At 40.3% G+C, this 16,242-nt stretch overlaps 1 protein-coding gene across 4 annotated transcripts in view; it reads right to left on the reverse strand.

Annotated features, from left to right (window-relative positions):
• ADGRB3 (adhesion G protein-coupled receptor B3) overlaps nucleotides 1–16,242 on the reverse strand; it is an 811,989-nt gene that overhangs the window by 34,389 nt on the left and 761,358 nt on the right. For all 4 annotated transcript variants that reach the window (XM_083177264.1, XM_083177265.1, XM_083177263.1 and 1 more), the window contains one exon: nucleotides 9,285–9,324. In XM_083177264.1, coding sequence (XP_083033390.1) covers nucleotides 9,285–9,324 — 40 coding nt within the window. The remainder of the gene's footprint in view (nucleotides 1–9,284; nucleotides 9,325–16,242) is intronic.

A 16,242-nucleotide genomic window follows, 5' to 3' on the forward strand; every position in this document is an offset into this window, starting at 1 on the left:
TGTTTTTATGCTGTTAGTTGGTCAGAAGATATATATATAGAGAGAGTAACAAATTTTATACTGCTGCAACTTTATATCATGCTTATATGAACACATCTATCAGGTAAGGTTTATCTGTGTTTGTGTGTGTGTGTGTGTGTGTGTGTGTGTGTGTGTGTGCCTGTGTGTGTGTGTGTGGGTAAATCTGGCTCTTATGACAGCAATTGATCTTACAGGGACCATATTGTATTGGGGAAGGGGTATTATTCCTTTGGAGAGTGATAAAGTGAAGAGAAACAAAGTACCATCCAATCAGCTCCTAACTACCATGTTACTGACTGTATTTGAAATATGACAGGTGATTGTTGGTTGGTACCTTGTCCCTGGACCTTCAAAAATATTTACTCATTTGACAATACACTTAGTTTTTTTAGACATCAATGATTCATTATGCAAGTTTTTGTAATGGCTATAAACTGAAACACATGTAAGTTGATGTTGCGTAGGATATTGAAGACTTGTAAACTATGCATGTATAATCTATATCAAATCATTTCACAATATATAATGGCAAGTAATGGGATGGGATGCTTTCTACTGTTTAGCTGATATTTTATCAGTATATCTTATTGCATATACTTAAGACAACCATATATATATAGGCAGGGCTATTTTCAGCAGGCTCCAGCAGGAACTGAGGCCCTTATTCTAGTTCACTCTTTCTGACAAAATATTTCTTAGATGGACAAAACCATGTGCACTGCAGGTGAGGCAGGTGTTACTTGTGCAGAGATAATTAGATTTGGGTGGGGTTTTACACCTGCCTCACCTGCAGTGCACATGGTTTTGTCCATCTAAGAAATATTTTGTGAGAAAGAGTGAACTAGAATAAGGGCCTCAGTTCCTGCTGGAGCCTACTGAAAAATAGCCCTGTATATAGGTCATGTCTGTTCATTGAATTGAACATATATATATACTTGGTTACACATAAATACATTTTTGTCTTAAATATTTAGAAAAAATGTGTGCATTATGGGGTACATTTATTAAGCTAGGTGAACTAATTAGTGATAAAGAACATCTAAAACACTTACTGTTCACATGGAGTTAAGAGGATTTATTAAGCTCGGTGAAGTGATAAAGTGTCTGGTTTTTATCACCGGCCAATCAGCTCATATATGTGAAGTTACAGGCTTGGTTTGAAAAATGACAGGTAGGATCTGATTGGCCGGTGATAAAAACCAGACACTTTATCACTTTACCGAGCTTAATAAATCCCCTTAATTCCATGTGAACAGTAAGTTTTTTAGATGTTCTTTATCACTAATTAGTTTAGTAAACAAATGCTATCAAATGAGTACCCCAATGTCTGTGAGGAGTTTGCACATTTTTTAGGTCCAATGGAACAGTAACTGATGTGATCTACTGATAATCATAATAATAATCAGTAGTAGTAGGTAGTAGTAGTAGTAGTAATATGAATCACAATACAAATAATTTAAATTATAATAAGCACTAATTTGTAACTCTGCTTGGCCATGTAGAATGCATATTTAAGTTAACTTGTTTCACCTTTTAAGACAGACATATTTTGTGGCTATATTTATTATGCAATAATGTAAGAATATTGTTGGGGCTAAGCAAAAAATAATATGCACAGTAGAAGGTAATCTATGATAGGCCAAACACAGTATTTAACTGAGCATTGTTGGAACACTCTTATAATTTGATAGATTATATTTTTTTATATAGGAATAACATTATTACACACATACAGTATATATAACTATGTTGCTCTAGTATAGCTTAGAAACTATATGTTAAAATAAATCTGAAGTTAAAAATGAATAGGCTTTTAACCACCTGATCACTATAAGAGGTATAGCATGTATGGTTGTTTATATCTTTTTTAGAAGTGGGCGGGCTCTAGTACAGTCTGAGTTTGCAGGTAGGTGCAGGATTCTGGCTAAACTCAGATGTTTTTTAAAGCAGCATCATTAACAAGGCAAAACCATGCCTTGTAAATGATTGCCACCTTAAAAAAAGTCTGAATTCGGCCAGCATTCTGTACCTCCAGCAAAATTGGTCTATATTGCATCCCTTTTTCAGGAAAATGAAACTTGCCTCGTCTCAACATATTAATGCTTTAACAGAGCTGTATTTTGTTTGTATATTCACATATTGTATAAATTGATTTGATGCACATAAATATCATTATGATTGCTAATATTACTATTATATTGATGTAAGGTGTAAATAAAATAAATACAGTCAAGCAAGAAAAGCTACTATTACTGTGATTTATTTTTGGCTTTTTATGAAAGATGTTCAGAAAATACAATACAATATTTGAGCCAGATGACCTGATCTGGAAAAAAATAAATTTTACAGTAGATAAATGCTGATTTAAATGACCTAGTCAATATATGGAATAGTTAAAATTACTTTAATTAATTAACTTTAATTTAAGTTAATGCATTACTTTATTTCCAATGCATTGAAGAAATCCTAAAATATAGTTATTATAGGAGGTAGTACTTGTCATTATAGTAATCAGAAATAGTAAACTGAAGCAATTTGTAGGATTTGTCAATGTTGCACAATACACATACTGAGGCAGTTTTTAAGTGGTGTAATGATTATTGATTGAGTCAAAAAAGAGAAAATGGGACACAGGTTTTAACAGTGTCAAACAATGTTACCCATTAACACATTCTGAAATAGAGTTCCTAAGTGGAAACTGCATGTACAGTAATAGCATTCTTCATATAAGTGGAATGGAAGAGGCTTTCATTAAAAATAACAACTCTGGTAAGTTTCAGTGGTAATTTTCCAATGCGTAATTGTGTAGGATTTAAACACTAGTAAGGAGAAAATTAACAGAGTGTAATTTGCTAAATTACTGGTTGTGATATTTTGGGTTTGTTACAAACCGCCAGATGTATAAGGGTGTATTCAATGCAGGAGGTTAAACGGTGGGGATTGCCGAAAACAAACGATCCTTGCCATTTAACCCCCGCACCGGCAGCTCACCCTATTCAGAGGACAGCGAGGATTCCCCCAAACATCGAGGCTCATGGTTAATGCAATGAACCCGCTGCATTTAGCCGTGAGCCTCGCTGTTTTAGTGGCTGCATAAGCCGTTTACCCCTCGCTCCAAAAACCTAGCGAGGGTGAGACAGCATGTGCAGGGGGTCAGTTGAATACCCCATAGTGTTAAACTCAATGGAAAATTCCAGATTTTCCATGTTTTGAATACAATTATCAGATTAATAAGTTACAAGTTAACAAATTGCTGGCAAAGCTGTAAAAATGTTTTGCCTAAAGCAATAAAGGTACTTTTGGCTGTCAGAGACTGCTCAACATCAACTTTATTACTATAGTTCATTATAATTAATGGTTATAACCCTATATATACTTTTTTAAGCTAAAAAATGGTCTAACCCTTTTTTAAACTTATCAATTCAGTATGCCATCACAACCTTCACTGGCACAGTATTTAATATCTTAAATGCACTGTATATAAACCCTTAATTTGCTGGGTAAGAAACAATTTTCTCATCCAACTTCAGGGGGTGACCACATGTCCTTTGTACGGTCCTCATGGTAAACAGATCACCTGATAGTTCACTGTATTGACCCTTTATATATATATATATATATATATATATATATATATATATATATATATATTAATCATATACCCTCTTAGACATCTCTTTTCTAATGTAAACTACCTAACCTGGCTAGCCTTTCCTCATAACCTAATGACTCTAAGCCCTTAATCAATTCTGTTACTCTTCTCTGAACCTTTCACGCTCCAAGATGTCTTTTTTATGGTCTGGTGCCAAGAACTTTACACTGTAATTGAGATAAAGCCATACTTATAAAGTTGAATGATTACACTGGCTTACCTAGCCACTATGTCCCTTTTTATTGGCCTTTGCTGCTGCTCCTTGACATTGAGCACTGCAACTGAGTCTACTGCCAATGAGAACCCCCAAATCCTCCTCTATTAACAATTACCCTAGATTTTCCCCATTTAAATTTTATTCTCATGCCAAAAATGCAAAACCTTACATTTTTCAATATGAACCTCATCTTCCATTTTGCTGCTAAATCCTCCAGTCTATTTATGTCACTCTACAGAGAGCTAACATCCTGATCTGATTTTATTACCTTATACAGTTAAGCGTCATCTGCAAAAATTGACACTTTACATACTAGACTAACCCCTAGGTCATTAATAAATATGCCCAAGACCAAGTTCCAACTCACTTTCTCATCTAAGCAAATTAAGATAGCCTGACATGACCTATCCCCAGTGGCATAATTGCATCCAAGTAGCCCGGAGGCAAGATAAAAGCTGGTGCCCCCCCATATAGATAGATAGCTAGCTACAGTAAGGGAGAATGAGATAGAGGGAATCATGGAGAAAGAGAGGAAACAAGAGTGTCAGAGTAAGAGAGAGAGAATGTCAGGGAGGGAGAGGATAGTCAGGGAAAGTGAGGAAATGAGAGGGTAGAGCAAGAGAGTGTCGGGGTTAGAGAGTGGGTGATAGAAGAGGGTGCCTGGGTTTGAGAGCGAAAGAGTAAGAGAGATACAGTGTCATGATAGAGAGATGGGTGGGTGAGAGAGAGGGGGGGAGGAGAGAAGTGGTTAACTGAAGAGGTGTGACAGAGGGTGTCAGGAATAGAGAGAGAGTGTCAGATGGAAAGAGGGGGTGAGAGGGAAGAAAGGGTACTTGTTTCCTAGAAGGGCGCCCACGATTTTGATCTTAGGCATCGCAAGGAAAAAAATCGCGTCGGTCGCATCGCATGCGGCCAAAAAATCGCATGCGATGCGACCGACGCGATTACCGCGATTACCGCGATTTTACATAGGGAACAATGTTAAATGGCCCAATTGACCCGATTTCACATAGGGAACAATGTTAAATGGCCCACAGACCCCAAATACCCACCCTGAAGTGTGAAATGGCCCCCCCAATTGTTAACGCCACCCCACAATCAACGTCAACCCGAAGCGCAGCGAGCCCGCGAGGGGTGGCGGTACGCGTCCTCCGACCTTTTCATACCCCCACTATCCACGTCGGCGTTGAGTTGAGAATAGAAAGTGCGTGAGCCACCAAGCCCGAAGCGCGGCGAGGGGACGCGGAACATGCTCCCGAAGCATGGCGAGCGCAGCCAGCCCCGCGAGGGGACACGGATTACTTAACATGTATTCCGCGTCCCCTCGCGGGGCTCGCTGCGCTCGCCACGCTTCGGGCTCGTATTCCGCGTCCGCTCGCCACGCTTCGGGCTCGGTGGCTCGCTGCGCTTGCCACACTTTCTATTCTCAACTCCACGCCGACGTGGATAGTGGGGGTATGAAAAGGTCGGAGGACGCGTACCGCCGCCGCTCGCCACGCTTCGGGTTGACGTTGATCGTGTGGTGGCGTTAACAATTGGGGGGGCCATTTCACACTTCAGGGTGGCTATTTGGGGTCTGTGGGCCATTTAACATTGTTCCCTATGTAAAATCGGGTCAATTGGGCCATTTAACATTGTTCCCTATGTAAAATCGGTAATCGCGTTGGTCGCATCGCATGCAATTTTTTGGCCGCATGCGATGCGACCGACGCGATTTACATTTTACCATGCATTTCTATGTAAAATCGCGGACATCGCATCGGTCGCATCGCATGCCATTATAATGGCATGCGATGTACATGCGATGCCCGCGATGGGCACCGTTCTAGGAAACAAGTACCGAAGAAAGAAAGGAGGGGTGAGAGATGTGTCAGTGATATAGAGAGGGTGAGAGGTTGTAAGGAATAGAGAGAGAGAGGGGATAAGAGAGAGGGCGGTCAGATACAGAGAGAAAGAGGGGAGGTCAGGCCAAGCTATAGGGGTGAGAGAGAGATCAGGTAGAGACAGAAGGGGTCAGGTAGAGAGATGGGAGGGGGTCAGGTAAAGAGAGAGTAGGGTGAGAGAAAGCAGGGTCAGGCAGAGAGAGATAGTGAGTTGGCGGTCAGCCAGAGGGAGAGAGAAGGAGGACAGCCAATGGAAGAGAGAGGGGTAAGAGGGGGGTCAAGCAGAGATAGAGGGAGAGAGGGGTGTCAGGCAGAGAGAGGGGAGTCAGGCAGAGGGTGAGAGGGGTTCAGGCAAAGAGAGAGGGGGAGGGATGGAGTCAGGCAGAGAGAGAGGGGGTGTCAAGCAGAGAGAAAGAGGTGAGAGAAGGGGTTCAGGACGAGAGATGGGTTAAAGCAGAGAGAGGGGATAAGGGTTCAGGCATAATAAGAAAGGGTGAGGCAGAGAATTAGGAAGGGTCAGGGAGAGAGGGGTGAGGGGGCTCAGGTAGATAATGTCCATGCATAACTCCTTGCCGCCAGCAGCCCCCTCACCGTAGCGACACCACTGGAGCCGTGGTACCGGAAGCCGCAGGACCTGCAGTGCCTCTGCTGCCTTCCAGGCCTCTCGCCCGCTCCTGCCCTACTCGCTGTCCTACCATGGAGACTGGGGTTGCAGATTGTTGTTCCACTGGAAAGCCACTACCTCTGAAGCGCCGGCAGCTGCCTATCACGCCTATCACTGAGCTGGCCAGAATTGTGAGAGTAAAGTGCCCCTTCAGGGCTTAGCGCCTAGCGGCAGGAGCCACCGTTGTCTCCCAGAGTTCCGCCAATGCCTACTCCTCACAAAACCATGCTGACTCACACTGATAATCTTATTACACACCAAGTAATCCTGAATATTATCCCTTTATAAAATACTCCAGTGATATCCCCACTATTGATGTCAGAATAACAAGTCCACACTTTCTTTTATGTGTTTTACTTCCTATTTAAATAATGGCACTACATGTGCATTTGGCAGTCCCTAGGTACCGAGTATGATAAAATTGACTCTTTGAAAATGAAGCATAATGGCTTAGCTATTCCTGAGCTCAGCTCCATAAAAACTCTAGGTTGAATGCCTTCTGGACGTGGAGATTTATTTACAGTATCTTGATTTTGCATAGTCGCTTGCAGACTTCTTCCTCAGTTAAATAAGTATTAAGTAATGGGATATTATCATTTCTATTGTAAAATTCCCACCATTTGTTCCTCTATAGCAGGCTTTTCCAACCACGGTCCTCAAGGCACACCAACAGTGCAGGTTTTGTAGATATCCAGGCTTAAGCACAGGTGACTTAATTAGTATCTGAGGGATTCTGATTAAACCATCTGTGCTGAAGCCTGGATATAACTAAAACCTGCACTGTTGGTGTGCCTTGAGGACCGTGGTTGGGAATGCCTGCTCTATAGTAAACATAGCAGTAGGAGTTGCGCTTCTTCAGTCTCACTAATATCTGGCGGTTTATGGTATGTCTTGATCATCAACTTTTTTGGACCTTTACCTTCACTTGATATTTCCACCCATAATGTCTTTATGTTATCACCAATACCCTCATAAATAACTTCCTTTATGAGTGCTTTGAACAACAGCTAAACATAAAGACATACTCCTCCTATTCTTTTTGTTACCCTATCTTTCTTGAAAAGAGTTCTGACCACCAAGCTAACTGCCCAATCATGAATATTATCCAGCTATGTCTCAGTAATACCTATAATATTGTATTGCTCATTCATTGCTACTAGTTCTACTTCTTCCATTTTACCTAAAAGGCTTCTTGCATTTGCAAACATGCATATTAGACTATTACCTCCCTTTGCAAGACATATTTGTGGCAATATTTTATTTTAGTTATTGGCTTTACCAATGGCTCTTCCCTATACACTATACACCCTCTTCACCCCCTTGACACTTCATACACCCCTCCTCGCTGCTCTCAATGTCTATCCCATAATTTCTTGCTTTTCCCACACCCATTTACAACAATGACCTATCCTTGCTGCTGTCAATGTATATCCCATCATGTCTTGCTTTTCCCATGCTCCTTCCAATCTTTAGTTAATGTCTAGGGCCAATTCATAAAAAAAATGTAATTAATAATTTAATCTTTTCATGAGGAGCTACAATTTACACAGGGCAAAAGACATGTTTACGTATTCTTACTGATCAAAGCAATTGTCTTAACATTTCTGATAGGTAGATAAATACAGTTTTGTATTGCAGACAGTACATAGCTTTGATAACAAATTCCCAGTCAATTCTTGTTCAAGCTTCTTCATTGGATAGGTGGATGAGATCTGGGAAGCTGGTCTACTCTCCCAGGAGTGCAGCAGAACTCCCTAAAATCTGGGAATCTTCAGGACATTCCGGGAAAGTATTAAACAACCATGCATATATCAATGACAAAATATTGCAATATAAAGCACTTTAAAATAATTGTGGCATAGATTCCTTACAGAGCAAGTATTAAGAACCCATAAAGCTGATTTGTCCAGACATTGAGCAGTAAAATCACACATGATTCAAAAGTGTACAAATACACAATTACACTGGTTTTTGGTGACCATAATGAGCAATACATTACATCTCAACATTTGAAAGAGCCTTAATAAATTGGCTTTAGCATTCATACTTCAATTCAATGTGCTGTCTATGAGGACTATTCATCAATTATTTTTTGGATGATACAGTACATCCTCAAAAGAAAAAAAAAAGTTTTCTGGGGGCGGGGGGATGTACTCGAAAATAATAAGTACAGTATTTCCCGAATGTACAGGGAACTGCAATTTCCAGGTTTCAATCACAAAGTCAGCCTCCATAAGTTTCTAGGTGAGCTGCATTTGAATGATAAGCAACCCAGAGCATAGCCCATTACCTAACAACATATGATACTAGTGATAGCCCATTGAAGCCTATGGGCTACATACTGTATTGAAAAAAGTACATAGAGGGATCCTTAGGATCTCTCCCGGCACTCACCACTCATACATCAATGGTTAGCAGACAATGCAGGTTCACCCTAACGTGACCCCTTTGCTTCTTATGTACCAAAGAGATTGGCTTCTTTTGGAGCCCTTGTCCCTGTGGTTATATTCAAAATCCTAAATTCTTATTGCTGCAAATAACTGTAATAAAAAATTACAATGATCTGCTCTAAGACCCCAATGATTAGTAAATTTGACCCTTAGTCACTAACATTTCTTACAATACACAGGTGTTTTGCAGTGATTTCCCATTCAGTGTGTGCAAAACAGTATTATTTTTTTTAGATTTTCACAGTGACAAGCAGCATTTTATTTCAATATTGAAAAATGACTACACATGCTACCCATTTTTTTCAACAACAGGGAACCTCATAGTCTCTGTTTGTAATCATAAAATTGTAGTAGTCACACAGTGTAGAATTGATTTTTAGTTGATATATGTCCTTACCTGACCGACAAGCAATGTCCACATCTTTTTCAAAGTCTGTCTGTTAGTGAGAGAAATAAAAAATCAGTATATATATATATATATCTTTATAATCTAGTCAAATGCATAAAAAAATATAACAATTAACAATATTATAGAAATAATACAGCTTAGTATTTTCATTGCCCATTTGGTTAACCATTTAACTGACTAATATATTTTCTAGTCAGAGATTGTTGGGTATTTATACATGAATCAGGTTAAAAAAAATACAACAACATTTTTTTTTTAACAAATATTTTGTTATGGGCATCAATTTGATCATTGATGTCTGATATAATGGGCTATTGATGACTGGGACATCACAGATTTACAAATTTCCTATGATTGCTCCTCTCTGCAGCTGCTGGGAGTACACATACAAGGTAAGGGCTACTGTTTTTACATTTCCCCGGCAATGATCAGTAACATGGCAGGCACTGGGGGGAGGGAAAAAGGCAGCAGAGGGGCTACCACTAGGTTGCCTTTTGAGCAGTGATTTGCTATTGGCAGGCAATGGGCAAGGAATAAAGGAAGCAGAGGGACAGTGGTAGTGGTAGTTTCTGACTGGTCACATCAGATGTATGTGAGGGACAAGCCCAGTCTTGCATTGTCATATCGAATGGCAAGTGGTTAAGGTATAATGCACATTTTAATTGACAACTGCTGTATAGAATTGGAAGATTATTTTCTTGAAGAGATCAAATACATAAATGACAACTACTGGAATTACACATTGTGTACAATTTCCTTACAAAATTTAATACATACAAATAAATGAGTGTGTTTTAGATTGAAAACACTCTTGGTTAACACTAATGACTTGAAAACTGATCTCTTTTAGAAGAGATTTATATGTCACGTATAACAGAATTGGTACTAATAAACATTTGCTGTATATTTTTTACTTTTTTTCAAGTGAAAGCATATTGCATGCATGTGAAAGCCATTGTTTCAGTGACACTGTGGTGATATTAGGTGAGGTATATCAAACATTCTAAAGAGAGCAAGTGGAAAGGTGGCCACAACAATCAATCAGCTTTTAAATACTGTATCATTTTTCTAGCACATTCTATAAAATGATAAGCAGAAGCATCAGTTGCTATGGGCAACATCTCCACTTGTGTTACTCAAAAGTACATTTCTGCATTAAAACAGCTGCTTTATTATTACACTGCAATATAGATACAGTATCAATGTGATGTAAAAAACCCCACCAAAATCTAACTCTCTCTACACGTTACATCTGCCCCCCTGCAGTACACATGTTTTTGTCCATTAGAGACAGAATTTGCGTTTGTAAGCGAACCAGAATCAGGCCCTAAATGCAGACATGACATTATATACAGAACCATCGCACATACTGAAGGATCCTTTCAGGTGATACAATTTGACTTCTTTCAACTCCCAAAGGTAAGATGTTTTGTAAAATGTGTTTATTTGTGTGAACATATTCTGTAGGTGGGAAAAAGCGTACCATACTGCCTAACACACAGTTAGGGATTTAATTACTAAGATGGGAGTTCTATTAAAGATGGGATCATGCTTTGGGAAACCAATCAGATTCTATTATTTTCTAGAAGGTGCCAAATACATATGAAGCAGTATTTGATTGATTGTCCATAGCAACATCCCACGTTCTATAGAACTCCCATCTTAGTAAATAAACCCCTTAGTATAACAAATACAAAAATGACACAAATATTTGTGTGCCAATATGAAATACCTTAGGTAATTTGCCCTGGCCAACGTACACATGTTACTAGACTTATATTCGAGAAACTGTGTGAAATGTCTGATAAAAGAATGAAGGAACCAAAAAAATATCTAATATCCTAGCAATGCTGTGCCAAGACTGACTATGAAGCAATATACATGGTAGTTGTCCCTATAAAAATGGCACATGTTATACTGCACCCTACCCCACAAGAAACCATAGGGGGCTGAGATTGTCTGCAATTAAGAACAATGATCAAATACACAAAAATATAGTCTATAAGAACTATAAAGAAATACCACAAGCTTTAAGGGGATATTCAATGTGCCGCCGCTATTCCCCACAGGGAAATATCGGTAGCTCCTTATTCAATGCTGTCTTTAGCGACAGCATTGAAGCGGGATCACGGCAGAACATCCCGACTTTAGAAGCTGTCGGGCCTGTTATGCCGATAATGGCCATGGATTGTCATGATCCCGGCCGCAGATCGACAATCCACGGCGGTTTTAGCTGTCACACCCCCTTTGCGCTGATTGGCAGGCAGGACATTGAATCCCGCCTGTCGTTCAGCTGTCATTCAGACCGCAAACAGGCCAGGATCACGGCTGTCGGGAGGGATCGACAGCCATGATCCTGGATTGAATATCCCCCTTAGTTTGAAGAGAGTACTAATCACTTTTAGTTACAGTATATCCAGGGCTATTTTTGTGCAGGCTCCAGCAAGAACTGAGGCCCTTATTCTAGTTCACTCTTTCAGACAAAATATTTCTTAGATGGACAAAACCATGTGCACTGCAGGTGGGGCAGGTGTTACTTGTGCAGAGATAATTAGATTTGGGTGGGGTTTTACACCTGCCTCACCTGCAGTGCACATGGTTTTGTCCATCTAAGAAATATTTTGTCTGAAAGAGTGAACTAGAATAAGGGCCTCAGTTCCTGCTGGAGCCTGCACAAAAAAAACCCCTGAGTATATCACAGTCTTTACTTGTCTGATTAACAGCAAGACGTAAAAAAGTAACAGGTTTGAAAAATTAAAGTGAGGTATGAGAACCAAATTCAAAAGTAGTTGCAATCAAAATGTTTGAAAATAAATTATGCTGCATACAATATAAAATAAATGAAAATGTTCAAAAACAAATATTCATGCAACAAATGATTTCCATTAATATACATTATCTCAAAATATTATAACACTGACCTACTGCTTGCTGTATAACTAAATAAATGACACGTACATACATAGCTGAATGACTAACAGCATTGTTTGGAAGTAATTCCTATCTGCCTAACTGTATGAAACAAACTTAACAGGTTTTAGGAAAATGCCTTGAAATTTATTGCAACATTTAGCTGAAAGACAGAGATGATGGAATGCAATAGGTGTTAAACACTCTGTAGCATAGAAGCCAGTCTATGACATGCAAGATGAATATTAGTAATCAAGTCAGTCCGCCATACAGAAAATACTTATTACATTTATGAGCTGCTACCCAATGCACTGTGTGTAGCTGATTTTAATTGCATTGCAAATAGAGCCAGCATTTATATTCCATTAGTAGCCATTCTTCAGGCTCTAGGGCTAGCAATAAACGTTGTTGTTTTATTTTTGTAATAATTTAAAAGTTTACAGAATCACATAACTTTAGTGGAATCTTATAAAGTTAATACACCTGCACACTGGGCCGGATTCATCTTGGATTGGATATGCTAAGCTCCTCGCAGCAGCTTAGCATATGCAATCCTTACGCAATGCTTATTCAGGATTGCAGTCACAATCCGTCTTGCAAGGTCAAGGAAACTGTGCTTAGTGGAAATGTCCTTGGCCTAGCTACTTCCAGAAAATGGGGGCAACACATCCCCATTTCCGGAACACAGGTCCAAAAGGGCATTTGCCTGTCAATCATGCAGAGATTTTGCTGTTCTGCACTGTGATCGCAGGACCCATCCTGAGCACACAAGCATAATAGGGCCTGCACACATGCAGAACCCAACCATCGGGTATAATGCAGGTTGGATCACTTCTGTCATTCAACCTAAATGAATCCCATGATGTGAAATATTGAAGTTCTAGTAGTAAAACTTGGATCTGGGTACATTCATATGAGATTTCTAGGTCTACAACTAGAATGTACTCAGCTATGCTAAATCACATGCATTAAAAGAGGATTTGTATATAAATAAGCAAAATATATGGTTTATATATACTCAGATACAAACAAAACCATACAGTAATTCACATATATAGGACTTGTGATGGGGTTCAAGTGGGGTACATGTATCAGATTCCAAGAGTATGGTCAATTTCTCTGCAAATCTATCTTTAACCAATGGAGCAGGGGCGTAGGGAGGGTGGTTCCAGTGGAGCTTGTGCTCCAGGCACTGGAACCTCTAGAGGGCGCCTTCTCTCCCCTCCCAGTTACAGCGCAGAAGCAGTGGCCGGCTTCTTTCTCCCTCCAGTGTTAGCTTCTTCTTACCAGCTGCAGCAGCAGCAGCATGTCTGGAGGCTGTGCTGTCTGCAATGCATATACCTGACAGCCGGCTGGATGCTGCACAGGGGCTGATGGTGCCGTGTCCAGGGCTATGTGAGGTCGCTCTGTGAGGGGGCGGGGCTTATCGGTTCGCGAGGGGCGGGGCTTAGCAGACCATGACCTGTGGCAGTATGTGGGGTTGAGACATACTGCTGGGTGCAGGCAGCAGCATCCCCACAGTTCCTTCCCACTCCTTCCCTACCACTGTCCAATATCACTATCATTCAGCCTGCAGAGATTAGCTCCGCCCCCAAACACACCGAGGAGCTGGAGGTCTGATGCAGCTAATGCTGCTGCCTTTGAAAGAGGAGGGCTGCCAGTGATAAGGAGCATGGCATGCAGCTGTACAGCTTTATCCTGCAGCTGCTACTCACAGTAAGGGATTGTTTCTTTTTCTTTTTTTTTGCCCATTTAAAGTCACTTTACCACTCAACATCTGTGGCCTACCCGGCCCCCAGCGTTCCCCGCTGTACTGTGTCCGTTACATCACAAACAGCGTACCGAGTCTGTTAGCGCACCCTGCGCAGTGTGTCCCCTGCGCTGCTGGGTGAGAGCAAGGGATCCCGCACTGTGTAGTGTGATGGAGCCCCTGCTGCAGTATATATATATGGGGCGCCGTAGCATTAGCTTGCTCCGGGTGCCATGACTCCACGCTACATCTCTGCAATGGAGAGCCTTTAAAGGAAATTCATTCATCTAACTTAGCACTAAAATATCCACTGGTTGGTAGATGACAACAGTGTTGACATCCCTGCTCGTAAAGTGAACTGAGGGCAGTTTGGCATATCATTTGAACTGAGAGCATAGTGTGGAATACAACATGAACTGGGGGCCATTGTGCAATTCGATGTAAATTGAGTGAATTAATTCCTATTTGTATCTTAGCCTCCATTAGCAGTGTACTTTACTCCTGAAACTCAATTAAATATTATGCAAGTTGTTGTAGATAGAACGTAATTTCCAGAAATCATGGGTATATATTGTATATTTTTTCCAATGAGTGACAATAAATACTTATAACAAGATGAGGGGTGTTGTCAGAATCAGCCGTTGTCAGAATCAGCCGTATGAGATTATTAATGAGGAGCAGATGTAGTAGTAGAAGTAGTAGTAGAAGAGGAGTAGAAGAGGAGCAGAAGCTTCTGTGGGATGTTGAACTTCCTCAGTCGCCTAAGGAAGAATAGCCTCTGCTGCGCTTTTCCAACAATAGTATCAGTGTTCTGCCCCCATTTAAGGTCCCGGGAGATTGCGGTTCCTAGGAACTTGAAGGTGTCCACTAACGATACCACACTGTCAGCAATTGTTAGTGGAGGAACACCAACAGCCTTCTTCCTAAAGTCCAATCCAGGTGGACAATCTGGCCTCTCTGCGTCGTTACAGTGCGACTGCCATGCTACTACAGCACTGTGGCACTAATCTATATTCTAGAGACGGTCCGCTTTTCTGTCCTTTGCGGTCCAGAGACGGACCGTGGACCGCCAAGTGCCTACCGTTGACCTAGAGAATAGACAACCACTGCTGAACAGCATAGTGCCCATCTTGATAAATAACTTCCGGCCTTAAAAAATACTAAATATATAATGGCCATTTTAAGTAAAATAATATATGACTATAAGGTCTTATATATAAAGTTCAGAGAATTTTTTTGAATTGAATCTAAGATTCTCATTTAATCAGATTTTTGTGCTTAAATGCACTCATCTCTGGCTTATTTTGATTTCCACCCTTCTTCCCTTTAATTAGGAAAACCATAGGAAAGACAAAAAAGATAATATTGTATATATTAAACATATATATAATATCATGTATAATTTCCAGTTTTCATAAAATGCTGGAGTAAAAATTGCTGAATATGTCTAAATTCCACACAACTGCAGCGCGCACGTATATCTAAGTGACCTGAGAGTCACTTAGATATGCGTGCATCTTTGACATCATTCAACGGTCGGTGATAATCAAATGATATGGTTGGTTCCCCCTAACCTGAGAATGGATGTTTATGTTAAACATCCATTTGCAGGCATTGTGGGAGAACCCTCGGTGCGAGTGGGGGCGGGCGGGCGGCCTGGCAATCCCCAGGCGGGGTCTAGTGAATGATCCAGAATAACCCCTACAATTTGGATTATAATTACATATTTGTTTATTTAAATGTTGAGATCAGATACCTTAGGCACTGCAAATTGTTAAGTGCCATGAATGTAAGCCTATTGTTTATATGGGTTTAAATCCTGAGTTGGACCCAGGTTTGCGATGGGCAAGCATTACGACTTGATCAATATTTTCATGCTCCTACCACTAAACTATTTTTAGGTTCTTGCAAGAAACATATGTGTTTGGTTTTCAGATTGATCCATATTTATGTTTTTGGCTATCTTAAACATGTGAGAGCCAATAGATGCTATTTTTGAGATCAACAACTCATTAATTAACTCTGTGAGCACACAGTTTAATTCTCTATGTGCAATTGCCTCCCAGGATAACAGCACTCTGTTTATATTTTTAATTGTGTTATATTGTGCCATTTGTAGTTTATACTGTATATTGATATGTTTACTACAACGTAATATAGTTTTTTTGCCTGAATCAGCGCTCTCTTTTTCTCTTATATGTGTTCATTTTCTGTATCAGTAATCACCTGACATTTCAGTTAAGGGCACTTCTTCAGCGATTACTGAGTTATTAGGCTTGTATACTA

This window comes from Crinia signifera, chromosome 3 (genome assembly GCF_055691185.1).
Source record: "Crinia signifera chromosome 3, ASM5569118v1, whole genome shotgun sequence".
Classification (NCBI taxonomy): domain Eukaryota; kingdom Metazoa; phylum Chordata; class Amphibia; order Anura; family Myobatrachidae; genus Crinia; species Crinia signifera.